Genomic DNA, 27,333 nt, shown 5'->3' with positions numbered 1-27,333 from the left:
GAAAGTACCGATTGAGGAGACAGACCCGCCATGTTCGGCCCGTTCAGAATAACAAACCCGCTGTCGGGCGGCCTGCTGTGGAAAATCCCCTGGCGCCTGTCGAGGTTCCAGAAGCGCAGACACAGGCTACGGCTCCGTGCGGTGGATAGCGTCGTGGCCACGCTGGATTCGGCTCTTGCAAAGAAGGGACAGACGCTGGAGGCGTTGGAGCGGTGGAAGGCCGAGATGCCGACTGAGGCGGAGATGCTGCCCAAGGATAAATATACCTTGTTTGACCGCAAGGCGAAGCGGTACAGGAAGGGGATTCACAGTATGTTTCTCTGCTCTAGAGGTAGGAGAGGATTTGGCTAACGTTTTCCGTTGTAGAATTGCCCAAGTGGACGAGGGTGTCGCAGAGAGTCAACCCCCCCGGTTATTAAGAAGTTCTACTCTCGATCGATTATAGATGTGAGGGGGGGACACGAACGCTGGGAAGGGTGGGAAATCAAGGGTTGGGGATTGAATTGCCTTGTATCAACACTGTGGAATCCGATTGGGTTGGGTTGGAAGATGGTCAGATCATGAGCAGATGCTGGCTGATGTATAGAACTGTGGAAAGAACTACATTGCAGAGACAATGTACTTGTATCATTAGAACGGCGCCTTTGTCTATAATTTTCGGTCAAATCACTACAAAGTTAAACATGCAAGTTACGCTGCTTCGCGGTGCCAACGCCGACCAGCCCGTGGTGTGGTCCGCTGCAAATCATGATCGTGTTGAATTTTACATAAGCCCTTCTACCGGGTATCAATATATGCCACTCAATACCATTTCTCTCCCTCCCAAGCATTACCTATACCGATCCTCTTCCTCATAGTCCCTCTGCAAAGCTCGGCCAATACCACCTCGCCCCTCGTCAAAGTCCTCTCGATACTCATCTCTCACCTGTCCACCACTCTTGCCCCTTCCATACTGCCTGCCCTCTTCAAACCCAGGATCCAAATCTGTTCGGATGATGCGTTCGTCGAGTTTCGTACCGCCAATGTACTTCATGCAGTCCAGGGCATCCTGGTGTGTGTAGTATTCGACAAAGCAGAATCCGCAGGGTGTCTTTTGAAAGCGGTCTAGCCCCATGACGAGACGTTTGATCTCGCCGCATTTGGAAAAGAGCTCGTAGACCTGCTCTTCAGTCGTGTAAAAGGAGAGGTTGCCGACGTAGAGAGTAGTTGCGTTGGCCAGAGGGTCGACAGGTGGTTCGGCGGGGGCATCTCCGTTAGCGGTGTCGTCATCCCGGTCGCGTCTGCGCTTGTTCTGGCTAAATGGTTAGCTGGTGAGAGGTGGGAGGCGAGAAGGCGACGAACTCTGCTGTTGTAGTATGCGCTGGGGCGGTCGAGGCGGTCGACTGTGCTTCTGGTGTCGTGACGCATTTTGAGGTTCGCACTGATGGAGAACCCTTGTGTGATGTATAGAGATGATGAGGGTGTCTGAAGGCGCAATCGGGCTGTCCGGTGACTACGTTGCGCGAGGTGCCAGAACTATCATGGTAATTTACATTCGAGGTTGGGCGAAAGCCTGAGGTTGGTCGAGTCCTTGGTCGAGGGTCCTGGACCCACATCTCTTGCTATAATGGGAAAGACAGGCAATGTGTTGCAAGACCATCACCAGTGGTGGCATTGGGATGGCGGGAGATGATTTAATAAATAGCTTCTGCTAGTCGCAATCTAATTATTTCACTTCAAGGTTTTTGAAATATGCCCTTCTTCATGTTGAACTGCAGACTGGAGAAGGCAGCCTCGACCCCTTTGAGGCTCTGTGAAAGCCGGCTATCGTTCAGTTCAATGCTGGCATGGGCCCGGTTTGCGGCATCAGCTTTCACGCTACAAAGGTCTCTAGTGGTCAACGGGATGTAAGAATTTGAAGAAAAATATCTTTAATATTTATTTACTTATCCAGCAAATATGCATGTTATATATGAGTTTGTTGCTGCCTGTTCGGCTGCCGCATGGCCCGCCGTCGTCAGGGTTTGGCCTTGAATTCAAAGTGGAGACCTGCGACAGACCAGCCAGCAAACGCGCGCTAACCATTTCGCGCTTTTCTCGGCCACTTATCAAGTTACTAGTACTTCCCTTGTTCAGCGTCAACTTTTTTTGTGCTCTCAATCGGAGCTCTCCCTTTACCAAGATTTGACTTTTTGCTTGCCCAAAGCCCGAGCTTAACCGCAGCGGCGCCTGCTGAAGAGGCAACCGAAGCTGCAGCTCCGCCTTGATTCATCGTTCCCGCCGAGTCTCGAAGCCCCTGTGTTGCTTTGTTTTACAGAGGGCCGCCTTCACGACCTACGATGCCCAAGGTCAAGTCGTACTCGTCGGCATGGCTGTCCAACAACAATGCGCCGGGCCGCCAGCTATTTGAGCCTTCCGCTGAGGCGATCCGATCGCGGGCTCTGTCGCCACCCTCCAAGACCAGGTCGACCCTCGGTCCTAGGAGAACGATTGCCCGTCGGGGGACTGAGGTCTTTGTTGCTGTAGGCAAGGAAATTCGATGGGCTGATCTGGCCTACCTTAAGGATGAATGGTCAACTAGACAGCCAAGAGGGAGAACGGGAACTCGCTCTGCCGGAGCTCGCATCAAAAGAGAAGATTCCATACAGTCAATTGACGACGGAGAGATGGATGCTGCGCCTGGGTTGAGGGTATGTCGTCACCGCTTGGCCCCTACGACACCGAATCTTTTAACAGACTCCGTGTTGCTAACGTTGCTAATCCGTCAAAAGATCATTAAAACTCCAGTAGCCGATGAAATCCGACAATTAATCATATCGCCAAACTCAAATTACTTGGCCATTCTCACGACACATACAGTTCATATTTGCGCCATACCCGACTCGTCGCATTTGACGAGCGAGGATACCTCTCCTTTACGACCCAAGATTTACACCCTCGGCCCGACCACACATGTAACTTCACGAGCCCCCATCATGTCAGTTCTGTGGCATCCTTTAGGAGTTAATGGCTCTTGTGTTGTCACCGTCACGGCGGATGCGATTGTTCGAATTTGGGAGTTATCAACTCAGGACCGCTGGTCGTTTGACTCGCCGACGACTTCGGTAGACCTCAAGAAGCTTGTGGATGGTACTACTCTGGATCAGGACTTTTCCGCGTCAAGTTCGACAACAAACAAGGCCTTCTCGCCAGATTCATTTGAGATGGAGGTATCCGCGGCAAGCTTTGCAACCAAGGGTTCAGGAGGCTGGAATCCCATGACTCTTTGGGTAGCCATGCGAGAAGGGGATGTCTATGCTCTTTGTCCATTGCTCCCCCAGAGATGGGCTCCCCCGCCGACATTGATTCCATCTCTGTCTGTTTCTATTGTCACAACCGTCGCCAGTATTGAAGACGATCCTGCAGTTGACGAGAACGAGAAACTGCTCGCTCAGCAACAGCTGCAGTGGATGGGTGAACTGGATGCGCAGGAACCTCAGGTCCTTGAAAGTCTGCCGGGAGAGCCTATTGTCGAGGTCTTTACAAGACCAACTCAGCCAGGCGTTGTTCCTCGACTACAGGGACCCTTCTGGCTTGAATCTGACCCCGAGACTGGTGATGACTTGGATACTACCATTACTGACATTTTGGTGATTGGGAAAAAGACTGACACTGATGAGCTCATGTTGGGAGAAGATGAAGACCTCGACCTGGATGATGGCGACCAGGAGGGCCTCTCGCTACCTGTTGTTTGTCTACTCTCTGCAAGCGGTCAGGTTAGGGTGTACCTGGATCTCGAAGGAATCCAGGCACAGTGGCTCCCGCCCAGGAACAAAGCAAAACTTGGGCGTTTACCGACACCGAGCAGCCCTCCCTCACTCCTTGCCTTCCAAGCCATTGATACGATGAGCCCTATTGAGATAAGCGAGGACTCATGGCCGGTATTCAGCAACGACGCCATGTCTAGGTACAGTTTCTTTGTTACGCATCACGCAGGCATTACATTTGTGTCGCTTACATCGTGGGTTTTCCGCCTCGAGGGCGAGCTTTTGGCGGACCACAAGGCTGGTACCGACTTCAGAATCGGGCTATTGGTCAACTCGCAATCCACTAGGGATAGGATCTACGCGCAACCAAGTGCCGATGTGGCCGTGCCTCTTGCAGCATGCGTTGCGATCAGAGATCCTGATCTGGGCTACTTTCTTCTTTCGGCGACGCCCTACGAGCCTGTGGCCCTGACATTTGAAACCCAAGACGTTGATCTCGCGCCAATCAAGCAAGAGAGCCCTGTGCGGGAGCGGGAGGTTAGCATGGCGCCGCTGGACTTTTACGAACCACGACCAGTCTACAACCCGCCCCATGTATTCGACGAGGGATCCGCTCTACCGACGTTGTTGGAGCGGCTACGAACATCGCGTCACAAGACAATCGTCAACCAGGAAGTGAGGCTCAGCCCGCTCACGCTGCAGATCTTCACGGATGCGCACAAAGTGCTAAGCGATGAGACGTACAAACTCGGGGTAGCGGCGGCAGAAGTTTTTAGGCGATGCGAGTTGCTCCAATCAGAACTACACCAGCAAGTGAGAAAGGCAAACGAAGTCAAGGGCAAGATTGATAGCATCAACGGGGCAGATGGAGATGGAGAGGGTGAGGCTGAGAACGCCATGTACGATCGGCGGATAGCCGAGGCGAGAGATCGGCAGGAGCGGCTCACCAAGCGTGTAGATAATCTGCGAAAGATTGTCGGGAAGGCTACGACGCGGGACCTAAGCACCAAGGAGCGCGCGTTTGTGGACGAGGTGAGGAGTCTAGAGGCCAGTGTTTTGGGACCAAGCGGTGGACAAGGAGACAGCGCTGCTCAGCAGTCGAAGCAGCTGTGGAAACGGTTGGAGGAGGTGAGGACGCTGCAAACAGAGCTCGTTGCGGAGGTGGAAAGTCTAAAGAAGTCAGGAGAAGTCGAAGTTGCGGCAACGGGGGACGTCAGAATTCCTCAAGACATTCGGCGGTCAAAACTGCAGCAGGTTCAGGGCTTACTAGCAAGAGAGTCGGCGTTGGTTGAGGCGGTGACTATGCGTCTACAACGACTCCAGACGGCCATGTAGGATTAGATTTTTGATGTTTTTTTTTTTTGTAGTATATGACAGAAACATGTTGGACACGTCTAAACTGTCATGCATGACCCGGGACCTTTTCTGGTGTGCATGAAGACGACGGCATGAAGCACATGGATGGTCATGAAGAAATCGGTGAAACTTGACACTGGCAACGATGCAGCGACAGCTACACGTGCATACGTAGCGGTTTGAAGCTGGATCCAAGACGACGCAGCTTGCAGTTCTACATACATCCGAGTCATCCATTTGGCCCCCCTCGGCGGTCAGAAGGTCAGGCAAAAGAAAGGTCCGGGCTGCATCAAGAAAGGTTTCCCATTGATGACCTATGCAAGGCCGCGATTCGCCACCAAAGCACGACCACCCTTCATGCAAAGGAACACATCCAACCGTCTTCCCTCACGACCAGCAGACGATCTGCCCATGAAAAACTACCCTTTGCCTGGCCGATGATGCGTCGGCATATTTTGGGCGGCGATAATTTAAAAACATGAGGAACAAATTAATAATGGTACGGAGTAGAAGCCACATGGCCCCCGTCTCGACTCTGATGAACAAGGGGAAGAGGAAGTACATAAATAAAGATGAGGCTGTCAAGGTTATGCACACAAGCGCTGGTGAGCCAATCGGTTGTCTACAGCCCTGTTTTACAAACCCTCGCCTTTGCCCCCCCTTTTTTTCCAAAATGCCAGCACAGCTATTGATTGGGGTAAACAAGGAGCAGGCCTGCCCACGTTTTGATGCTCTTGTTCGCCACCGATCCAAGACATTTGCTCTGCGGTACTCCGTACGGAGTACACAGTAGGAAAAGGGGGGGACGGTGTGGCTAGTTTTCATGTTATTTGTGTACATATTTGATTCTACTTGCCTGAGCTGGCGGGCGGTGTTCTCTGGGCGGCGATCCTTGCACGGGCGGGCCAGCAAGCCATGTGTACATATGTAGCCCAGGATTCTGCATGCGAGGCCAACGGGAAGTTTTTGACGTTGCAGGACGGATTTTCGTACCCCGTCTTGACGTGGAAAAGACGCTGCGTTGTCTTGTTGGCCCCGGGCTGCGCTGGGTTGAAGGGCATTGCCGCCTGATTCACTTGTATTGTATGGAGTACGGAGTATGTGTCAAGGCTGCAGTTACCAGGTGTCTCGCCTTGTGAAGGACGGGTTATAGATGTCAACTGGTGTTGATCGTGAGACAGATGTCGGGGCGGGACTCGGCGGATGGGATGGAACGAGCGGAAATAATGCCGGTGGCAGTTGGGGTCGAAAAGAGAGAGAGAGGATGCTTACTTTTGGCTCGGTATGAACGGTGAGAAAAGGCATTGCGCATTACGATTACTCTCGTACCCCGTATTGATTGTTGATTTGATCATGGGGGAGGGGATGCTGGGCACAAACATGCATGGTTTTGTGTATACTTGCGGTGAGCCGGGGCGACGACCGGCCTGAGCCCCCCAATATGGCGGCTTTTTGGTGCTCATGATGCTGTACTGTGTCCTTTTCTTTTTTTTTCCTGTTGGCGCTTGTTTTTAAATATCGTTTTTCCCATTGCAGGGCAGAATGTGTCTGTTGGGCGCAACAACACAGAGCTGGAGGGTGGCCACATACACAACCAGACTTGGAAATAGCCCTCGCCAGAAACGGGTGTACATATCTGCCATCATGGCACCTCCATAAGCCGGATGGTCCAAGCCGTTCCGAAGAATGGCCAACGTGCCCACCACACACGCCCCCAACTTCCAAGATCCTCGTCGACCTCCGGACCCCCGTGTCAGTGCCCGCCCCCCCGGAAGGGGGTGACATCTCTGGCATGCCTGTTCCTTTAATGCCCGGGGCCCGATTGGTTGCCTTGTTTGGTTATTGGACCTCTTCTGTCCTCCATCACCGGTATAATACAGGCCAGCAATGACACCAAGGCAAGACGCGATGTCGAATTCGTGTCTGTCCCAAGGGAATCCATGGCATGGGGTGCGCAGGTAGGACCCGTCTCAGCATTTCAAGGGTACAAGTGGTGACACAGAATCGACGGCAAAGGGAAGGAAAAGAGAAGAGGTTGGAGGTCAAGTCTGAACAAGGACAGGATTGCCTCTTCTTCCCCCCCTTCGTCATTATGTGCTCGGGCGTCCGGGTTGCTGCGGGAGAAACGTCGAGGTATAAATAAGGCCAGGAAGGATCTCGTGTTGGAGAAGGGGGAACGTGGCCATGCAAACTTATGCACAAAGTCGTCTTATATTGGGCCTAAGCCTGTTGGACGCCGCGTGTCTTGCTTGGTCCTCGATGCATTTTGATTTGATATCTGAGCCCCGTCCTTGTCCCCGTCTCTCCCTTCACATTTCTTTTCTGGAGAATCTCTCCTTTTCTTGACCTCTTTATGCTTCATGGTTCGGGTGCCATCATCTTGTTTTGCTTCTCTTTCGGTTGAAGATTCGTCTGCTGGCACAATGGCTCCCGGAAGCACGATTGGTATAAGCTACCAGGATCAGATCAAGAGTGCGTACCTGACTTGTTCTTCAGACGGTCAAAACTGGGCGGGATTTGAGTACTGGTCCGGGGGAAGAAATCAGTCTCGAACTCTTCTTTAGCTTACACTTTATACAGGCAACTGCCGCATGTATCTCGGCCGTGATGCCAAAATACACATCATCACGGCTTTGGATGCCGAGCACTCGCCTCCCTGGGCAGGCTACCTGGTGCAAAACGACGCCCGAGGCCAGGTCTGTGTGCTCTCCGCCGAGGGAAACACGGTACAGGAGGTGTTTACAAAGATGCACAACGAATCCGCTCGCGCCGTGCAGCGCTACGTCAAGGTCAATGGGTTCCAGGCCGGCGAGGGCCCCGGGAAGAAGGCCAAGAGCCGGCGGGGGAAGGCCTTCCCAAACTATGAAGACTGCCTGGATTCGTCCTCGGATAGCGACGACGAGGGCAACGTCTCTGACGCCTCGACGAGGTCAACGCGGAGCAGCATCGTCTCTTCCCAGCCCACGGGTCCGGTTCTCACGCCGCCCACCTCGACGGGCTCGACGACGGCATCGCCAGAGCGCTTCGCCGCCAGCGCAAGATCTGTTCCCGTGATGCATCTTGTGACACCTACTGTCCCGGTGCCCCCTCCGGGCTGGCCCAATCGATGCAACATGGCGATGCATGGTCCTCTTCCTCCTCCTCCGCCGCCGCCACTTGCGGCTCGAGCATTCCAGCCTGCATCCATGGTGCCGCCGCCGCTTTCGTACCTAGGCGGTGCCACGTACCCTGTGATCCTGACGCTCAAATCCAAGGCCTACGGCGAGCTCATGGTTCTGGATAGGTGTAGCCTGGACTATGTCGTCATCGTCACGCGCGCCTGCGAGATCCTTCTCGACCGGTTCCATGAATTCTCCAGGGCCCCCGCCATTCTGCCTTCCAAGCTGCAGATTCGACAGATGCGCCGCGAGATTGAGAGCGTCACGGTCAATGGGGAGAAGTATGTCCTTGGCGGCAGGCATTTCGATTTGTCGGCGTTGCCATTGGGTCCGGCACCCAAGGGTCTGAAGATTGTGCTTTCGGTGCACGACGGTGCCGGTTGACGGGGAGGGACGACATTTAGCCCAGACCAGCCTGCGGCACCCAGTATGATTCGAGTGGTGTGTGTGTGTGTGTGTGTGTGTGTGTGAGAGAGAGAGAGAGAGAGGCGTTTTCTCGTCAGTGTGTAATGGAGAGTTTGAGTCTGTACACAAACCGGAAAAATTCATGCCGACTCTGGCACCAAGTTTTGCAGACTTGGTCCATGGGAAGGGACATTTCACGTGGTTGGCTTGCTACTACCTAAAAGATAGATTGATAGTTTTTTTTTCTTTCTTTTTCTACTGTCTCCCTTTGCATCCCTCCTTATTCGCTAGTTTTGACGCTGCGGAGTCCTCCTAGATAGAAAATAAATACAGACAAAGTGTTGTTGCTCAGCAAACAAAATGGCTTCTATTCGTCCTGGTTCGCCAAAACCTCCCTTGGCAACACCACATGCCCCCCTTCACGATGCCATGGAACCCAGAGCAAAAAAAAAAAAAAAAAAAAAAAAAGGCTTGAAACATTGGGCCAAGATGCAAATTTCTCAACAAATCACATGCTGCACGTTTTTCAAGGGAAAACGCTGGAACCTGCACCTCGGGTACATGCACAGCACGCATGTCTCTCAACACACGACCACTTGCCACTTTCTGCCGCTTCCAAGGCACCGCGCCGTCAAAGCCGTAGAGGCGTGACTTTACTTTTGTTTTGTGACATATAGAATACCAATACTACTACAAGGCCTCACCTCTAAATAGGGTGGCTTGCATATTTATATGCACGATACGGAGTACAAGCCGGGGCCTCGCCAGTTGTCGTGGATTCGTGGGGCCGGCACATGGCAACACACCACAACACGCCCTCTTTGCTTCTCTTAGCAATGCGAAATGGTCTCGAGTTGCACGCGGGTTTGTTTTGGAGCTTCGTTGAACTTCTTTTCTTTTACTTCTTTCCACATCATAAAGCGCCATGCAAGTGTATCCAAGACTTGGTCAATTGTTGTATTTCACGATAGACTGGGTGAGCAACGCCGCTCGAGACATTCGGTTGTCGCTATTGACGGCATTGGCAGGCGTGTTTGTGTGAGAGGTGGGACAGAGCCAGTGAGGCGGTTTTGCAGCGGGAGCAGGGAGGACAGCATGTGTTGCCGTGTTGGCTACTTTGCTTCTTTTTTGCCTTGTATTGTCGTCGTTGTAACCTGGCTGGTGGCGATGGGACCATCGTGGAATAAATGGTCTGATGCTTGATTGATGTTGCAGCATTTGCTGTTGGGCAGCCATGGCTACTCGATATTTGCCCCTGAACAGCCCAAATTCTGGCCGATAACCCTAGTTCAGGCCCATGCCTAGGAAGGGGGTCCGCATGCTCGCAATCTCCATGATACATGAGTCTGAAAAAAAAAAGGAGAGATGACATTGTATCACAAATATACATGGAACGACACAACGCCTGAAAGAGCCACGTCCAACAAGCCGAGCCGTGTTTTATTGCGCCTTGCGCTCGGCTTCCGGCGCCTGCAGAGCGCGGAAAGCCCTGGCCGTCTGCTTATAGCTGTCATAGAGGAAAACTAGAGGCACGCCATTAGTCGCATGTCACTTCTTTTTCTTCTCCTTTATCTCCCTTCTCCAAAACACGCCGGGGTTGCATGAGGGCTACGCGCATGTTTGCTGTGGCATAAGCCATCTGAATGAAACAACATACCGAATGGTACCACGGCCCAAGGCGCATTAAGGCAAATATAATATACCCAATAGTATTGCGCCTCAGGCCGACTATACGAAACCCCTGTGGTGCGAAAATCGCCCAAGTTGGTGCCGTAGTATAGGGCAACGCCGTACAGGTGTGCCGTGCATACGATGACTTGGTTGATGTGGCGGTAAGGCGAGTTGGTCAGGATGGCGAAGTAGGTGAGCCAGCTGAGAGGGCCCCATGCCAACTAATGCACATGAGTAAGCAAAATATGATGGTGAGGATTTCACGGTGATTGCGATTGGGCAAGAATTGTGTCTTGTTTGGAAGCACGGAGTAGTGGCGATGTGGGTTAAGCAGTGAGACGGCCAGATTGGAAACTTACGGCGGTAATGGTCTCAACACAAACGGTAAACACATCAGACGTCAAATATCGAGAGTCTGAGAGCGTATACTCCTTCCACAGCTGTCCAAACACAGTCTGCAACTCAGGGATGCTAGTGCGGTTGTACACATAGTAGCCTGAAACTGGCCATTAGCACACAATAACAAAGACCCTTTTTCTTCCATGACAGCCTCATTTCGACCAACCTTCAAATCCAACATGTAGGAATCCACCTATGAAAGCCAGGTGTTAGCTTTATTTCCGCAACACGCTGGCACGCACACAGACACGGCATCACGGCTGGGGAAGTACCAACACAAGGCAAACCACATGACGGCGAAGCGGTCAATCGGACGCAGGCGTAATGGGCTCTGAATCGTCTGCCAATAGGCCAGGCCTATCACCACGCCCACCATGAGACCAAAGGTCATGAGGAGTCGCAGCACGGACGACTCATTGGCGACATAGGTCGGTATGGACGCCGTCCGGGGGTAGTATGGGTGTGAGGGAGCAGTAGCGTCCATAATGTGATTTGGGTGTACACGAAGTGCAAAAACGATGGAATTGGGTACAACAGTAAGAAGAAGAAGAGGGGGGAAGCTTGCAAAGTGATCAATATCATAACATGTGATGTGATGCGTTGGGAGCTGCTGATGAGGCTCACCCGAGAATGATGGAGGATCAATCAAATTACATGAATGTTTAGTGGAGCAGAGAACATGATAGATCCACTTTTGCTGCACCAGAGACTTTGAACCAAAACGGCTTGGGGTTAGGGTTATCTGATAAAACGGGGCTAGCATTAATCGGATGAGCACTCCGTACTGAGGTACCTGTAGGCACTAGGCAGTACGAAATATAGTGGGAGTCGCAAAATACGTAGACTATTAGACTAAATCAGGTACTAGGCTATCGCGCTTTACACTATAAAATATTAAAGTACATTTATGCATACTTATTAATGAGTAAACATATTCTGTCACAGACCATAGTATCATATTATTTGCAGCCATGGGAAAACCAGAAAGTAGTGCCTGCCACTTAGGGTACCTACAGCGAAGCCACAGCTGAAGACGATCAAAGGCAACCGCAACCCCCAGAAGGCGCCAGTGACGTTTCCTCTTGGAGCACGCGACAGAGAACTCGGGCCTTTCAATGCACCTTTTGCCTACCGCCGAGCAGAGCATCTGCAAAAACCTTTTCCCCTCTGGTATCTGAACTTGAATCCACGCCCACCACAAGCGTCTTGTTAAAAATGCCTGTCCAGCATCGCAGGGCCATGTCGAAACAGCCTCCTCGGCCGCCATCGATCGTCATGGACTTCGGGCCACTTGACTTGCCAAGCTACACTATGGAAGAGTCAGCAACCAGTCAAGAATGGCAATTCGGTGTCGATGAGAACTATTGGCGACGAATTTTTCACCATTGACCAAGGATAGAGGTTTTTGAGAAGCCCTCCGACACGTTAACAGACCTTGGCTCTGCGCAGTCAGAACCAAAGGGCGGAACCACAGTCAGAATATGCACCACCAAACACTCTTGTCAGGACAATTTAAATAGCATATCCCCTCAACTGCAAGTGTTGCGTGGAGGAGGTATATATACTCGATTATCCATTGCCCAAATGGCTACTCAATGCGCCGAAATACGACTTTGGGAAGAAGAAACATTCCGGAACGAGAGCTAACGCGAACAGCCCTCGCCATACTTTGGATGTGACCGTAGGCCATATGCAACCATGAACTCACAAGGTCTGTTGATTGACTAAACTTCCAATAACACTGGCTAACTACAGCACTTTTCTTCAGTTCCAACCTGTGTCTTCAATTGAGTGTCACTCAGCCGAGCGTTGCAAGGATGGTCCATGTATCAACTTTGACAAGAGGTTCGTAGATGTCCAAAATTGACATTATATGTACGCAAAAATACCTCTAAGCACAACCCTACACGATTAGGGCGATTTAAAAATATATCAGTCTCGCCATCTCACAATGCAGCCAAATGGTGTATGAACTGGCAGATGCCTTTGCTCCTTTGATTTTCACCCTTCCAGATATATGCCACGGATGTCATTTTCAAGCTGCTGTCATAAAGGTCGATTCCGCCATTTCAGACCAGAACAGCCTAAGCCTTGGTCTTGACATCGACGTCGGTCTTGGCCTTGCCATCGACATCAGCTTCGGCAAGGACCTTCAGCAGACCCTCAAGAAGCTGAATCTTGCTGTCATCTGAGCTCACATCCCCACTGATGGTTTGGTTGTGCGAGACACCAGCCTTGGCATCACCATTAGCCTCTACTCTCAAGAGACCAAGCACTTTCACAAGAACGCTATGAATCTCGACATTGACATTGGCACTTGCGTTGGTGCTCTTGAGATTCCAAGTGTTGATGCCAGCCTTGATTGTGAGAATTTTGGCAAGCCTCAATGTGAGCTCATGAACTTCAACGTCGATATGCACACCGCGGTTGCGGATAGCACCAGCCTTGATCTCAGCCTCCACCTTTGCAGTCAACAGACTCAGCAGCCGCACGAGCAGGTTGACCTGACGAACAGCCACAGCTTCGCCCTGGACTTTGGTCTTCTGGAGCTTAGACAGAATACTCTTGATCTCAACCTCGACGCTGCTGACTTGAGGTGTCCAGGTGGCGTTGGCATGTTTATCACAGGCCTGAAGAGGTTTAGGCTGTGGCTCAACGTCAAGCTTCTCGTTCAGTTTGGCAACAACGACGGAGATGTGATGTTGCTCATCCTTGAGCAACTCGTCATTCTGTTTGCCGTTTTCTCCAATCTTGTCCAGGATGTTGATGATGGCTTTGATTTCGGCGCCAACGCCAGCCCATGCACTCTTGCTGTGGGATGCCGAAACGCCTTCATAGCCCGTCGTGTTGCCCAGAGTATGAGTCTCTGATATGATCTTCTTGGCTTTGGCAATGACATCTGCCTTCACTAGCAGCTCTTGCGGAATAGGGCTGCTGGGAACAGCGCTCATAGAGGGTGTGGCAACAGATGGATTAGCTGAGGCTTTACCATCGACATCCTGTGTTTGTGGACGTTAGCCATGTAGAGGGACAGAGTCACCTGCATGAGACTACCACGCGACTTACAGCGAGTGGTGCAGCAGCCGCAGCTGCACATAACGAAAGAACTTCAATGAACTTCATTTTGAGATATTCACGAGGAAAATGGACGCTGCATGCAACTGTTGTTCAGCGAAGGGATGAGGCTGGAAGAGCTAGTGAGCAGATAGACACTGAACAATCGAAACCGAGACCGAACATCATGACCAGGTCAGATATATAGGCGGGCATTCTAATGCGTAATTTGCTTGTTTCTGATGTCCTACGGCCAGGACCATGATCACAATCACCAGCTCGGACCTGACCAACGACCTACAGCAGGCTGGCCGAAGCACGCTTGGTACGGACCATATTTCCACAATCGCACTTTCGCTTCTGAGGATCCATGATCGGTTACAAGACAGATGCCTGACTGGCGGCAGTTGGTGAGAAACAATGGGCGGTTGACGAGTCTACGGCGTACGGTGTAGAGGCTTGCTAATTTGTCTACTCCACACATCAATATATAACCAACAAATTTGGCAGCATGACAATGTGAGTACGTAGCAGAAGTATGGACTGATACAAAGGGCAGGTTTTGGTCATAAACTGAGTCAAATCACATTCGCATGGAGCAGCGCACCCTGGCGTTTTCTTTGGGAGAGAACTAAGGAGTACTCCGTGCTGGTACATGATTACCCAGATATGTACTACCCAGTTGGCCCTTGTCAGATTGGCAATGGTGTAACAACTTATTCATCCCGTCGTCACTCTCCACCTTGTCCTCTTGTTGGTGGCAGGGAGGCCACGCGCCCGTGCTTCCAAATGATCTGATCATCAACCCCTGTGCTTGATTGTGTGTCACGGGAAACAATAGTAGTAGTACTAAAAAAGAGTGTGGTACCATGTAGTAATTCCTTGTCCAGGTGTAAAAAAAGAAAAACCCTTCTGTCCACGACAAGGGGCACAAATTTCGGCTATTCAACCGGAGAATTTGAAGCTGGGTTTCTGATGTTCATTAATAGTAAGAGGTAAGTTGTCTTGGATGCAATAATGAGAAGATGACTTCAGGGTTCCGAATTCGCTTGAGACTCCCGCCAGGATTGATCCAATTGGCAAGCTTTTGGCATGGATTCCTCGGCGAGGCCTCACTTATCAGCTTTGAGTTCACGCCACCATCTTTTCTGCTAATTTGGAGAGTATGTAACTATGTATGTAACGGCAAAAAATTTGCAGAGACAAGATGGCTATCCCTGTTCGACTCCCCAGTAGTAATAGAAGATAACAGCACGTTGCTGCATCTTTTCGAATCCTTGCCTTGTTCGTTCAGTCACGCCAAATTTGATGACTATCGCCAGAATCAATTCCTTGATATCGCATTTGCATGTCCTTCGCAAGTGAAATCGAATACACATCGGCGTCACAGATATACCCAGGCTAGCCGCGTGAAAAAGCCTCTTGTTTATTATTCAACGGTATCTACCCCGTATCCTTCAACGCCTAACATGTTCGATCAAAATACCTCGCCTTGATGTCCCCGAATCGCCCTGTTCCGTTTGAAGCACAAATAGCCGTCCTCTTTCTGGTTTTGAAATACCGAGATACCGCAGAAAGCACGGCACTCTCCGTCCCAACAGGATGTCGCATGTGAAATACCACCAGTCATGAGTTCCTTGCGGCATCCGCATCTTTAACTAGGCCTCAATATGCACGTTAGGCACCTTGGGCAGATCCTCCATCACCTTGCCGCTAGTTACATCGTTCAAAACCTTGTTAGGAAGACTAGTATCCAGCTGACGCTTGCTCGGGTCTTGCTTTCCATCCCGCTTCAGCACGCCACCTGCGAGGCCGTTCAACACGGCATGCGACGCTGTCTGAGCAAGGACCGAAAGCGAGCCCAGACCCTGTTGGCGCTTGCCGACCAGTCCGCTCCCTTCGCCAATGCTGAGATCAACGGCGGGCTGGTCAAGACGGACGGTGACATCTCCCGCTGGCGTCTCGTCGCGCTTCGAAGCCCCCAGGCCACCGCCGAGGGCGCTGAGGCCACCCAGGCCGTCGGTGAGTTTCCTGAAGGAGTCGGTTGTGGCTTGAAGGGCCTTGGACAAGCCTTCGGCGGTCGCGCCGCCGGTCGTCTGCCGCTTTACCTCGGCGACGGGGGCGGCCGAAACCACGGCGCAGAGGAGGGACGCGTAGATGAACTTCATGGTGTAATGGTGAGGTCCTGGTGGTGAATTAATGTAAGGAGGAGGCGGCAGTTGGTGACCTGTGGAAGAAACAGATGTGAAGCGGAATGAGGGAGCGACTTGAAGAATAGAGGAGAAGGATGGAATTAAGAACGCCAAGCTTGCAACTGGATGCCCGCCTACCTCCTGGTTATATACATCTCATGTTGGACAGGCCGTCGTACAAAAGCCGAAGCGGTTCGATATGCACTTTCAGTCGCGTTCGTGTCTCTCCATTCTCTAGCGTCTAAGGTGTGTCTCACCGTTACCATGGAATGATAACAATGCCGTGGCTGTTGTTTCTCGCTGCATAGCTCTTATCTCCAGGCGTGTATTGTTCTTTGTTTTGATCATTCATTTAAGCTAATTTCGGGCGATTTCAAGCTCGAATTTGCATGCGACATTGCCAGAACAAGGCACCGTGATTGCTTCGGCCGGCGCCGGCTAACTCGCTAGTCCGTCTGAATAGGTCGTACCTGTTCTCGGCCGGGGCGATATTTCTTTTTGGACTTCAAGAGGGTTTTAAGGGACGAAATCCGAGTCAGCGTGTTCCGTATGGTTTCTTTGCTCATGCGCCACGAGACGGAACGACGCAAGAGGCAGCGGCGATGGCTCATCACTCGCCTGGTAGTATCCGTATTCCTGAAGAACATCAGAGTTTCCATCGGCCCGTTGAAGGAGATAAAAGCAGTTAGACCTGACTTTGAACCCCTCGATCTGCATGGCCAGCGATGGCCTGGGTGTGGGGAAGAAGTGTGTCAAGGGAGCGGGAGAGGAATCCAAGTGTCGCGTTCGTTCCGCGAGGTCGTGGACAGACTATTTCAATGACTTGCGTGGTATCATGTATAGACAGGAAGTGGTTTTCATGGCTGTCCTTGGAAACGAGCCGACCGTATCTCGAAAAATTGGCTCAAGTCTTTTTTTTTTTTTTTTTTTGGTGAAATTCCTCATGTGAGTATGGGAATGAGAACTAGCACACAATCGGGTCACTGGGGGGGAGTTAGTGAAGCGAATGGATATCGTCAAGTATGCATCAAGGCCAACCGCACTATGGCGGATTTAAGATGAACCCTAGTTACATACTCATGAGTGTTCGACAGCTTGCCATAATGGCATTCAAATACATATTTGTGAGAGGTTTGGCAGCCGTCTCTCTGGTGTAATGTCAAATATGCAACAGTCGTGGGGTGGTTTGCGGAGAATTTGAGACCAAGCGAATGTGATCACTGATAATGAGCCCACTTGGTCCTAGAGGGCACGTTCCTCAAATACAATACAGCAAGATTATACGGCCCAGATAGCAAGTCCTGCGTGTTCGATATACATACATTCTGCTCTCTAGCACCGACGCGCTCTGGTCCCAGGTCGAAACAAAGTCCCGCATAGCACTGTTTAAAATCGGGTAAACGGCAACCTATGCAAGAGATTAGTATAACAAGTCGCCAATGAAGGTCAGGCAGTGGAATGAAGGCGGAAATTGCCACTCACCATTTCCCCTTCATGGTGATGACGGCCCAAGTAGCCCCCGTCTCGTCCACCTCCTTATCAACGTCTGTCTTGAAACAAACACCACTCATGATGCCATCGCCAAACTTCTCATTCATGACTGCCTTGTATGAATAGCCATAATTCTGGATAACCTCATAAAGGCGATAAATGAGCGGCTCAGTGGGCGGCATTTCCACGGATATGCCGCGATTCGGAAAGGCCATCATCTGCTCGGCGACGTCATCGCGGCTTACACCGAGGAGCTCGCTCAGTTTGTCGACATCTTCGGCAGAGGCTTGAACCTGGCCGTAGAAAATCCCAGCACAGGCGACTTCGCTGCGGCCAAGATGTTCGGCAATCTGAGCAAAGGTGAGGTTCTTGGCGGTTTTGGCTTGGAAGAGGAGGCTGCAGTGAAGAGGGAGACGGGTATCGACGTTGGCCTGTCATGATTAACGACGGGCGTGGAAGTGAGGACGGAGTCATGTGCTTACGCCGATGGAAGCAAGTCGTTGCTGCTCAGGCATTGTGAGTGTAGAGACGACGATGTATACAAACTAACTACTTGAGGATCCTGTGATGGCGGCTTGCTATTCAGTGGGGGAAGAGTTGAAGTGAAATCGCGAGAGTCTCGAGTGAGGGGAAGCTTAAATAGAGGGGATAACTCGGCATCTCATTCAGTCGTCTGCCCGCGATACGACCTTGATGCAGGCCATGGATACATGGATGCATCTTTATCTTTATCGTCGGCGGCCATGACGCTGCCTCGGCTACGGAGTAGACAACGGGTAGTTTGCGCATTTGCTGACATTTGTGTCGGGTGCCATGTCCAGCGTCTCAGGATGCAAGATGTCTGGTGTTGGTGCTTTGCAGTACGGGGTACAGAGCACGGAGTAGTTACAGAGTACTACGAAACACAGAATGCAAGAACCCGTGCCTTATCGACCGGATGTCAGGTACCTACTGTGGTACGGGGTATCCATGTCCATTTGTACATCCCGGCGTTTCCCACGCACGTCACGGGAGGCGTCTGCTTTAAGTTGATTAAGTACCTACTTAAGTACTACTTAAAATAGTCCGATGTCCAGTCGAATCCACCGCCATCCGCCACAAAAACGCCCTCGTGGAACCCACATGCTGATGGCGAAATGCAACCTAATACTAATAAACCAACCCCAACCCCAGCCCGTCCCCTGGCATATGGCTGGCTCCGGCCTTGGTTGACACAGATGCCAGATGAAGCACAGGCTCTTTGAAACGCCCTCGACTTGCCCGACTTCATTGTCACGGTGCAAGAGCTTGAGATGCCAACTCCGCCGTCACAATGGCTTTCCCTCGAAGAATGTCGCGGCTCGTCCTGCTCACCGGCCTCGTGCTGGTCGTAATGCTGGTGATGCACATGATGCCGGGCGACGATGCCCCCTCGCCGCTGGTATCACAAAACCCTCCCGCTCCTGGAGGCCAATCGCCCCAATCACCATCACAGGACTCGCCCGGGTTAAAATTCGATTGGTCCAAGGCGAAGCTGTTCTACCCCCCAGAGTCCATTAAACCGATGCCGACTGGCTCCCCGCGAAAGCTGGGACGAGTGCAAGCCCCCGACGACGCCTTTGCCCACGACGACGAAACAAAGAAGCGGCAGAGAGCTGTGCGGGATACTTTTAAGAAGAGTTACAACGCATACAGAACATATGCCTGGATGAAGGACGAGCTGATGCCCGTGTCGGGCGGCTTCAAGGACCCCTTTGGCGGATGGGCTGCCACTCTAGTCGATGCCCTCGACACACTCTGGATCATGGACCTGCGAGACGAGTTCCGCGAGGCAGTCAAAGCCGTCAGCGGGATCGACTGGTCCGTTACAAAGGACAACGCCGCGAATCTATTCGAAACGACAATTCGCCATCTGGGCGGCCTCTTGAGCGCATACGACCTCAGCGGCGACAAAGTTCTACTAAACAAGGCCGTCGAGCTGGCCGAGATGCTCTACCACGGGTTCGACACCCCAAACCATCTCCCAGGCTTCTGGTTTAACTACAAAGAAGCCAAATCCGGCGCTCTGGTCGCCGGCACAAACGACCCTTCTGCCTCCCCGGCCTCCCTCTGCGTCGAATTCACCCGCCTGTCGCAAATCACCGGTGACCCCAAGTACTACGACGCAACCGACCGCGTAACACGCTTCCTCGAAAGAACCCAAAACGATACCCTCCTCCCCGGCATGTGGCCCATCACCCTCGACTTCCGCAACGAAGCCGCCCGCAACAGCGAGTTTAGCCTTGGCGCACGAGCCGACTCCCTCTACGAGTACTTCCCGAAAATGCACGCCCTCACCGGCGGCGTCGACCCCGTATACGAGCAGATGTACCGCACGTCCATGGACACGGCCGCCCAGCACCTCCTCTTCCGGCCCATGCTGCCCAGTGAGGACGACATTCTCTTCTCGGGAGACTACCACGCCCGGAGCGCGGAGAAGCTCGTCCCGGAAAGCCAGCACCTCACCTGTTTCGCAGGCGGCATGTTTGGCCTCGGCGGCCGCCTGTTCAGCATTGACGAGCACGTCTCGCTGGGCGAGCGTCTCGCGCGCGGCTGCGGCTGGGCATACAGCGTCTTCCCGACCGGCTTGATGCCCGAGATTTTCAGGCTCATCCCCTGCAACGACAGCAAGGAGTGTCCCTGGGACGACGCCGTCTGGAAGAGGGTGGGTGGCAAGAACCTCCCCAAGGGGTTCGTCAACGCCCGCGATCCGCAGTACCAGCTGCGCCCCGAGGCAATCGAGAGCCTGTTCATACTGTACCGCATCACGGGCAAGAAGGAGCTGCAGGACACGGCGTGGGCCATGTTCCAGGCGATCCTGGGCTCGACGGAAACCAAATATGCGTATTCGGCCATTTCAGATGTCACGACGAGCGGGAATACGAACAAGGTTGATTCAATGGAGGTCAGATAAACCCAACCCCCTTTTTTTCTTTTGCTACTGTGTGTGCTCGAGCTTTTATACCTGTGACTAGTGTTGACTAACTGGTGTGTAGAGTTTTTGGCTCGCCGAGACGCTCAAGTATTTCTATCTCATCTTTTCACCGCCGGATTTGATTAGTTTGGATGAATATGTGCTTAATACGGAAGCGCACCCTTTGAAAAGACCCACCGCAGAAGGATAAAGCATACATGTATCTATATTGTTTTGAGAGCATTATCAAGCGGACTTTACGATAGAGCATGGGACAGCCGGGGATAAACGGGGTAAATCACTGAAGCTCAAACGATGGCTTAAAGCGTGCTCTGAATGAATGAGCAATATTGTATACTACGGGACCACTATACCCGGATACTGGGGTTGGCAAAAGCTGACTACACATAAAGATACCTCGGGCTCATCTGCATGGTTTATAAAGTCCAACTGCATCATCATAATCTACCGAGTTTGTTATCTTGCCATAGTGGCCCAAACTAGCATGTTGGAATCCCTCTTCGTACTTTTGCGGTTTCCCGAAACGAAGTTGCCTACGCAAAGCGCCGTTAGAACGACTCCATCCGTGCTCCGTCATTCGTTAGACTTACGTGTCAACCCTAAATAACATCTGCTCACGTCTTATTCCCAATTTTCTTGAACGAGCAAGCTATCCAAAGTCAATATTCCACAACCTTCCGCAGTTCGAAATACGTACGGCAAGACTTACCTCAACAGTCCACGTCTAATCTGGCAATCTCACTGCGTAAAACCACCCCTCATCAGTGACATACCACCTGCAATCGCCCATATGATCAATAGTAAACCGATTGCGCTGGGTCCAGTTCCCGTCAACCTCACGAACATAGTAATAGCGAGATGGGTCGTCATCAGCAGGCTTAAAGTCCTGCGGCTCGAACAAGCGGTTGCTGTAGGCAAATTCGACCTGACGGAGCATTTCCTCGTTGGGCGTACGCCCCATGCCAGACACTTCGGGCATGGCCGTAGAGGTAGGAGGAGGAGGAGGAGGGAGATTACCTGGAATGATGGGGATGGCACCTCCGCCTGCTCCCGGAGCGGCAGCGGCGGCCATCATGGGCGCTGGCATGGCGGCGGCGCTCATCATCGGCTGGCCTGGGATGCCGGGGGCACCTACAGGGACGTATGCGTGAGGGTTGAGCATGACGGGCTGCTGGGCCAAGGGCACCATTCCGGGCTGGACGACGTAGCCCTGGGGCGCGGCTGCCACTGGCTGCTGCGAGGGTGTTAGTACGAATCGTGTCATGTAATCCAAAGCAAGAGGTCATCAAAAACGGCCCAAAGCAGCTCAGCAGAGCAAAACAACCGGCACTTGCATAATAGTTGTACCCCCCGACATAAAACGTCTTTGGGGAAACCACGGTAATCGTAGGCCTCACACTCGGAGCAGCAAATAAACAAGAAGAAGGGGACAAGAACGAAGAATAAGGAGGACTGACATGAACAACGCCGCCGCCGCCGTATACCGGGCCACCATCAAACCTAGGCACATAGACATGTGGCATCGGCCCAAACGTGGTATCCGGCACGGGAGGCTGAAAGTTGACTCCCGTAGGGGGAGGCGCGCAATTCTGATAATCTCCCATGTTGGCAGCAGGGAAATATGTCACGCCCTGGACAAAAGACTGCTGGTGGAATGGCGGGTGAGGATGTAGATGGGGGAAATGGGCGTACGGCGGCTGGGCTGCAGGTAGATTTATACTGCGCGTCGGGTTGGCAGCTGTAAACCACTGGTCCGAGGGAGGACGGTTGAGGTTTGGCAGAGGCGGTGGACCGACCTGCGGGTGGGAATCGGGCTGTGTGTTTTTTGGCTCTTGGGCGGCAGCTGAGCTCGGCTTTGTCTTGGAGTTGGGATCGTCAAAGTGCACCTGGCGGGAGAGAGGGTTGTCGGCCTTGGGAAGTGGACGACGAGGCTTCGGAGACTTGAGGTCGGTGCCTGCCTCGGGCATGGCTAGGAATTGGCCGCTGCCGAGGGCATTTGCAGACGAGGGGTGCAGATGAAGACGGAATGGGAGAGAGAAAAAAAGGCGCGAGGGAGAGAAAGGCACATGGAGTGTTGGCAGACAACATGTGCCCGTGTGCGTGCTCTGGGCCGCTTCACTGCTCACTTGCCGCTCACCTTGTATTCAGACGGCGCACTTCGGCTGCGAGCCAACCACGACCTAGAGAACTCGCCATACTTACTATTTTCTGCAGTGCCCAGGTGTTCCCGTCATGTATCCAGACAGATTGCTCTGGCAATGTGTCTAGGGGGTCTTCGTATTTCGTCCACGTCCACGGGAAGCAGGGGAGGCACATGTTGGTGCGTTGATCTCTTCGTCTTGCCGGGCAGTCTGAGGGGGAAAGTTGGTGTTTGTGATGCGCCTTAAAAAGTCAAAATAAGGCGGGATTCCGTAGACTGCGCTGGATGATTAGAGGGGAAGGGGTTAGTCGAGGTGAGGTGCTCAGACGTGTTTATTTTATGGCCGCCTGCAATCCGACAGGTGTGAAATATCCCATCGATTCCCATACTAGCACACAATGCCACACGTATATTCACAGCCTTCCTGTGGGCCTTCAATAACCACACACACACACACACACACCCTTGCTTCTTCTCACTTCTGTTATCCAGCTTCGCACATCATATTCCAATCATGTAAATTGTAGACCAGGCGCCTCATCCTGTATGGTCTAATGCTCGCTGGGTACCTGATGTAATAATGTACACTGAGTTCATGGGAGGAGAGATCGTCCATGACAAATGCCACCGAAAAGAAAAACTCCGCCGAATCTGCTGTATCGGCATATACAAGGGGCAAAATCGGTCGCCGCCATATCCGTACATTTTCCTTCCTCACCTGCCTTCCATGCTCTTTCCTTTTTGCTTTTGCTTGGTCTTTAACCGGCCGTGTGGCATCGACATTAAGAGTGTTGTAAATTTTAAACTGGTTTGGTGACGAAACCACCATCATGTCATATGAAGATAAAATCACAGCTTCTCAATAGGAGCTGCGGGCTCAGGAATAGGAAAGAATGATCGTCGCACAATCTTACAAAGAACTCAAGTCAGTATTTCAATGGCGACACAAGGTCATCGGGTAATTGACTCACAGCCCAGACACCGGCAACGGAGCCGACCACACCACCAGAAATCATCATTGATCGAACACCACGAGTGCTCTTAAATACAACACCACTAAGGAAGCCAGAAATGACTGTATTGGCAGAGTCATGCTTGCCGCGAAGACTACCAATTAAGGAGTTGATGCAGTTGTACACAATTGCGACAACACCGGCCGAGTTGCCGAGGAACGGTCCCCTCCGAGTCATTCCGTTGAGAATGGCATTCATTCGCAGCTTAGGAGGCTGACCAACAGACTTCTTCAGGCCATCCTGCAGACCCCATACACCTCCTATCGACAGGGCGGCTAGATATGTGATGCCGGTACCGTAACAGAGATCATCGGTAAATCCTCGTGATGGCAGGACGGACTGGCCGCCTGGGAGTTCGGAAAGGGCAGAGTCCTCGAGCGTTAGATACTCGAGCGTATCCTTATTGAGCCCAGCGAGGGGATGCAATTGTGAGGGATCAGCAAACGTCGAGCTCTGGAGGAAGGCTTCTACTCCTTGGCCCTGGGATGGGTCGAAGCTGGTCTGCGATGAAGGGGCAGGCGCATCAAAGGCGTGTGTCTGTTCATGTTGCTGCTGGCGCGGCTTGTTGCCGCCGGTAAAGGCGTTCCAGAGCGACGACATGATAAGCGCTGTTCTCTGGGAAGTATTCGACTTGTTCGAGCTACGTGGAGGACAATGAAGCTGTCCGTGGGGTTGGAAAGGACCGGTTGGCAAGAGGAGAATGCTTAGCCACAAGCTGGGACTCCCCCGAATGACGGATCTCTGGCCAAAAATTTCTCTTCCGCAAGTCGCGCTTTCCGACCGAGTGGTCCGTGCACGGCACCAATCCCGACGGTCACGTGCATGCAACAATTGCGAATGTACACAGTACAGCTGTGGCAGAGACGAGAAATAATTTTGCGTTCGAGAATGCAACTGATGGCACCAAGAGAATATCGAAGATATCTCAACCCACGCCACGGGCATCGACGACCTGCAGAATTTAGATTTGTTCATTTACCTTGTCCTGATACACTGTAGGGCTTGGACTTAAGTTGCAAAGCCAGGTTAAGGACGCAGCTCGTCACGGTTTAAAAAATTTGCTCCCCAGCAGCATCAGGCTCAACCTCACAGCATAGGATCATCATTCTGCAGGAAAAGCCATAACAAGTGCTAGGCCAGAAACTCGTTGGCGAGGCTTCTTTAAGCCCACATGGTGTGTTACGTCTACAACTATTCAATCCCTCTATCTCTCCATCGTGGTATGTCGGAACAACCTCAACACGGACAGCAACAATAGTATCGAAAGTACGTGATAGGTAGGCAGCTTCGTTTCTCTGGGAGACCGGGAACGGCCAAACACCCACTTCGGAGGGTGCCTAGCAGCAAGTCGCCGTAGCGAAGTCTTCCGTATGAAATTAAATAATTAACATGACGGTTAATAGTTTAATCCCAACTGATGATGTAGAAGTAAGAAAAGAGAAAAAACAAAGAGGTGTCCTGGGTTGTCCGCCTTATATAGCGGAAGAAAAAATATTATGTGGGGCAGCTCTATGTGGGGCGGAACCTGGCGGCCTGAATCCTCGCAATTTTTACTGACCAGGCCGTGAACATGTCATGACAGCCGCAGCAGACGTTCCACAGGTTTGTGGAGCTGAAACCTGGAACTTCAGATTGGCACCAGATCATTGTAGTCTTCGCTCGATAGCCGCTAAGCAGATAATGAGTCTCCGATAGTCATTGTGAATCTATGAATGTACGGTAAAAAAGAACCATCAAATGAGTGGTTGGGCCTGTGTCCCTTCGATATAAAAACGCCATGTAGCCTAAGTCCTGTTGTGTTCCTGAAAGACCGTTTTCCCATTTAAACCAGTGCCGACCTTTTATATCCATAACTCCAGTATATTATGATTTTTTCCTTTAGGTTCAATCCATTTTCCATGCAGTAAGATGAAGCGTTTCGTTGTCGCCCACTTACGGAACTCCAGAGTCAGTTCGTTGAAGCAACGGCCTCTGATCGTAGTAAGTTTCTTCTAGAAGACCCCCAGCATTTGCCTCATCGCAGCAACGGGCCTCTTTATCTGTTTCGTTTCTGTTATAGTAAAAGTATTGGCCAAAGACAATGAGATCCATGAAGAGAGTGACCATGGCGCCTGCCAGCCAACTTAGGTTGAGAAGCATGTATCTACCGTAAATACGTCCCGTTTCACCAGGCCTGCACTCTTCATGCTGGCACTCAGGCTCGTAGGCAAATATTGATAATACGTACGTAACGTTTCCCAGGCATGCGAAGATGAAGAAGAGCATGCTTAAGCCTTCAGTCGTCTTGCGGCGATAGTTGAGGATGAGCTGTGGCACCCGAGAGGCAATATAGAAGACAGCGCACAGGTAGCCGAAAACTTGCCCCAGGAGATTGAATTCAATAGCATCCTCTCCACCGGCTTTGGGTTCCTTATCCGTACTTGTCGCAGAATCTCCTAGCCACCAGCCTAATACGCCGGCGGCGCAAACCATGAGAACGATAGACATATTCCAGATCAGAGTCTGCAATGCACTGGGCGGGGGTGGGGGTGGCTCGGCGTTAGAAATATGAGGAACAGTCAGTGACAGACCAGTCCAGTCAGATCCACGACGCTCTCGGTGGTACTCGTAATCGCCTAACAAAGCCGTCCGTTCGGTTGCGTTGCCGTTGAACTGGGGCGACGGTTTAGGAGTAGGTGTAGCAGGTTCGTCGCGCCATGTAAATCCTCGGTAGTAGAAACATTGGCCCAGAAGGACTATATCAGCCAACGTATAGTAGACGGCAAGAATAATCTATGCGACACAATATTAGCTGAAGTACACATGTCTCCAAGGCTGTGACGGATCTTACCATGGTTGGCAGGACACCCTGAAGGACGGCGCCGGCGATATTAAAGACATCTCCAATTAACCACACAATAATAAACTGAACAGACAATGCCTCTGCAGAACTGGACCTCCAGTTCGCGATAAGCTGAGGTGTGAAAACGATGACTGGGACAGGTTAGCCTCCAGATTGCCATAGACAATTTTGCTATGCAACTTACCCCAGCATGCGATTGAGATGGAGCTACATGGAGAATTTCAAGTCAGCAATCAATGATCGGAATTGAGCAGTAACCGCGAAGGGGGTCATGGCCATTGCGCGCAGGCGGTGATGATTTGCTTGGCTGGCTTGGTTGCCTTTTCGTGCCCATGCTTCATGATGGCATGGCATGGCCCAGATGCACAGCACAGCACGGCCCCGCCGGAGCAGCTTCCGGGTGCATCAAGCCAGGCTCGAGGTTATGGCCCAGGCCAACCAAGCGAATGCAAAGATGGAATGTCGTATTCGGAGCGTATTGTGGATGTTGGACTCACCCGCAAATTCCTGAAATAGCCTCAACATCGAGGTGCAAATTTGCCAGCGGAGGAGCCATGGTGACAACTTGCGAGAGACTTGACGACTGACTAGCCATGTCTTGGTGGATATGGCCAAGCGCAGCTGATAGGAGCGACAGTGGTCGAAAAATAGTGAAGGGACCGGAAAGCCAGACTACTTAAAGGCCGACAGGCGAAATAAAGAGAAAGGGATGACTGCGCTCCAGATCTTCCTTCTTCCATCAATCCAAAGAGAAGTTGACGTAGAGAAGAAGTTAATAAATACATACAGTGGCGGTGGGAGTAGAGAATTTCACGGGGCAGCCGAGGCGACGCCAGGGTGAATTGCTCGGGGCGCAGCGACTTTTTGTTAGGTGCGCAGGATCCCCACTACGCCTTAATTTTAGGCTAGTAGTCCTATTATTAAGTCTTATAAT

General features: G+C 51.8%; 12 protein-coding genes across 12 annotated transcripts; 4 read left to right on the top strand and 8 right to left on the bottom strand.

The window, feature by feature from the left end:
• Positions 1 to 30: 30 nt before the first annotated feature.
• mrpl31 (mitochondrial 54S ribosomal protein mL60) lies at positions 31 to 419 on the top strand (the record flags this gene model as incomplete). Its single annotated transcript, XM_014686986.1, has 2 exons — positions 31 to 310; positions 367 to 419. 2 exons carry the CDS (start codon positions 31 to 33, stop codon positions 417 to 419), a joined length of 333 nt encoding a protein of 110 aa, XP_014542472.1.
• A 410-nt stretch (positions 420 to 829) lies between these two features.
• Positions 830 to 1,407, bottom strand: Cbp20 (Nuclear cap-binding protein subunit 2; the record flags this gene model as incomplete). Its single annotated transcript, XM_014686987.1, has 2 exons — positions 830 to 1,291; positions 1,342 to 1,407. 2 exons carry the CDS (start codon positions 1,405 to 1,407, stop codon positions 830 to 832), a joined length of 528 nt encoding a protein of 175 aa, XP_014542473.1.
• Positions 1,408 to 2,318: 911 nt separating this feature from the next.
• Positions 2,319 to 5,060, top strand: NUP82 (Nucleoporin NUP82; the record flags this gene model as incomplete). Its single annotated transcript, XM_014686988.1, has 2 exons — positions 2,319 to 2,669; positions 2,751 to 5,060. The coding sequence occupies 2 exons, from the start codon at positions 2,319 to 2,321 to the stop codon at positions 5,058 to 5,060; spliced, it is 2,661 nt and encodes an 886-aa protein (XP_014542474.1).
• Positions 5,061 to 7,504: 2,444 nt separating this feature from the next.
• On the top strand, positions 7,505 to 8,623 carry G6M90_00g086390 (uncharacterized protein; the record flags this gene model as incomplete). Its single annotated transcript, XM_014686989.1, has 2 exons — positions 7,505 to 7,553; positions 7,662 to 8,623. 2 exons carry the CDS (start codon positions 7,505 to 7,507, stop codon positions 8,621 to 8,623), a joined length of 1,011 nt encoding a protein of 336 aa, XP_014542475.1.
• A 1,461-nt stretch (positions 8,624 to 10,084) lies between these two features.
• Ebp_1 (3-beta-hydroxysteroid-Delta(8),Delta(7)-isomerase) lies at positions 10,085 to 11,198 on the bottom strand (the record flags this gene model as incomplete). Its single annotated transcript, XM_066131286.1, has 5 exons — positions 10,085 to 10,167; positions 10,302 to 10,536; positions 10,675 to 10,811; positions 10,881 to 10,907; positions 10,991 to 11,198. The coding sequence occupies 5 exons, from the start codon at positions 11,196 to 11,198 to the stop codon at positions 10,085 to 10,087; spliced, it is 690 nt and encodes a 229-aa protein (XP_065987301.1).
• A 1,600-nt stretch (positions 11,199 to 12,798) lies between these two features.
• Positions 12,799 to 13,837, bottom strand: G6M90_00g086370 (uncharacterized protein; the record flags this gene model as incomplete). The annotated part of the gene is made up of 2 exons (XM_014686991.1): positions 12,799 to 13,713; positions 13,781 to 13,837. 2 exons carry the CDS (start codon positions 13,835 to 13,837, stop codon positions 12,799 to 12,801), a joined length of 972 nt encoding a protein of 323 aa, XP_014542477.1.
• A 1,589-nt stretch (positions 13,838 to 15,426) lies between these two features.
• Positions 15,427 to 15,936, bottom strand: G6M90_00g086360 (uncharacterized protein; the record flags this gene model as incomplete). The annotated part of the gene is made up of 1 exon (XM_014686992.1): positions 15,427 to 15,936. One exon carries the CDS (start codon positions 15,934 to 15,936, stop codon positions 15,427 to 15,429), a length of 510 nt encoding a protein of 169 aa, XP_014542478.1.
• A 1,410-nt stretch (positions 15,937 to 17,346) lies between these two features.
• Positions 17,347 to 17,966, bottom strand: cyn1 (Cyanate hydratase; the record flags this gene model as incomplete). Its single annotated transcript, XM_014686993.2, has 3 exons — positions 17,347 to 17,368; positions 17,443 to 17,882; positions 17,934 to 17,966. The coding sequence occupies 3 exons, from the start codon at positions 17,964 to 17,966 to the stop codon at positions 17,347 to 17,349; spliced, it is 495 nt and encodes a 164-aa protein (XP_014542479.2).
• Positions 17,967 to 18,763: 797 nt separating this feature from the next.
• On the top strand, positions 18,764 to 20,594 carry MAN12 (Mannosyl-oligosaccharide alpha-1,2-mannosidase; the record flags this gene model as incomplete). The annotated part of the gene is made up of 2 exons (XM_014686994.2): positions 18,764 to 20,374; positions 20,466 to 20,594. 2 exons carry the CDS (start codon positions 18,764 to 18,766, stop codon positions 20,592 to 20,594), a joined length of 1,740 nt encoding a protein of 579 aa, XP_014542480.2.
• Positions 20,595 to 21,128: 534 nt separating this feature from the next.
• Positions 21,129 to 22,371, bottom strand: G6M90_00g086330 (uncharacterized protein; the record flags this gene model as incomplete). The annotated part of the gene is made up of 2 exons (XM_014686995.1): positions 21,129 to 21,638; positions 21,862 to 22,371. 2 exons carry the CDS (start codon positions 22,369 to 22,371, stop codon positions 21,129 to 21,131), a joined length of 1,020 nt encoding a protein of 339 aa, XP_014542481.1.
• A 1,022-nt stretch (positions 22,372 to 23,393) lies between these two features.
• tim23 (Mitochondrial import inner membrane translocase subunit tim23) lies at positions 23,394 to 24,157 on the bottom strand (the record flags this gene model as incomplete). The annotated part of the gene is made up of 2 exons (XM_014686996.1): positions 23,394 to 23,453; positions 23,516 to 24,157. The coding sequence occupies 2 exons, from the start codon at positions 24,155 to 24,157 to the stop codon at positions 23,394 to 23,396; spliced, it is 702 nt and encodes a 233-aa protein (XP_014542482.1).
• A 1,332-nt stretch (positions 24,158 to 25,489) lies between these two features.
• On the bottom strand, positions 25,490 to 26,955 carry G6M90_00g086310 (uncharacterized protein; the record flags this gene model as incomplete). Its single annotated transcript, XM_014686997.1, has 4 exons — positions 25,490 to 26,329; positions 26,388 to 26,530; positions 26,584 to 26,606; positions 26,897 to 26,955. The coding sequence occupies 4 exons, from the start codon at positions 26,953 to 26,955 to the stop codon at positions 25,490 to 25,492; spliced, it is 1,065 nt and encodes a 354-aa protein (XP_014542483.1).
• Positions 26,956 to 27,333: the final 378 nt, after the last annotated feature.

The sequence above is a fragment of the Metarhizium brunneum genome, chromosome 5 (genome assembly GCF_013426205.1).
Source record: "Metarhizium brunneum chromosome 5, complete sequence".
NCBI classification, from domain to species: domain Eukaryota; kingdom Fungi; phylum Ascomycota; class Sordariomycetes; order Hypocreales; family Clavicipitaceae; genus Metarhizium; species Metarhizium brunneum.
This window is presented reverse-complemented; position numbering and strand designations above follow the sequence as displayed.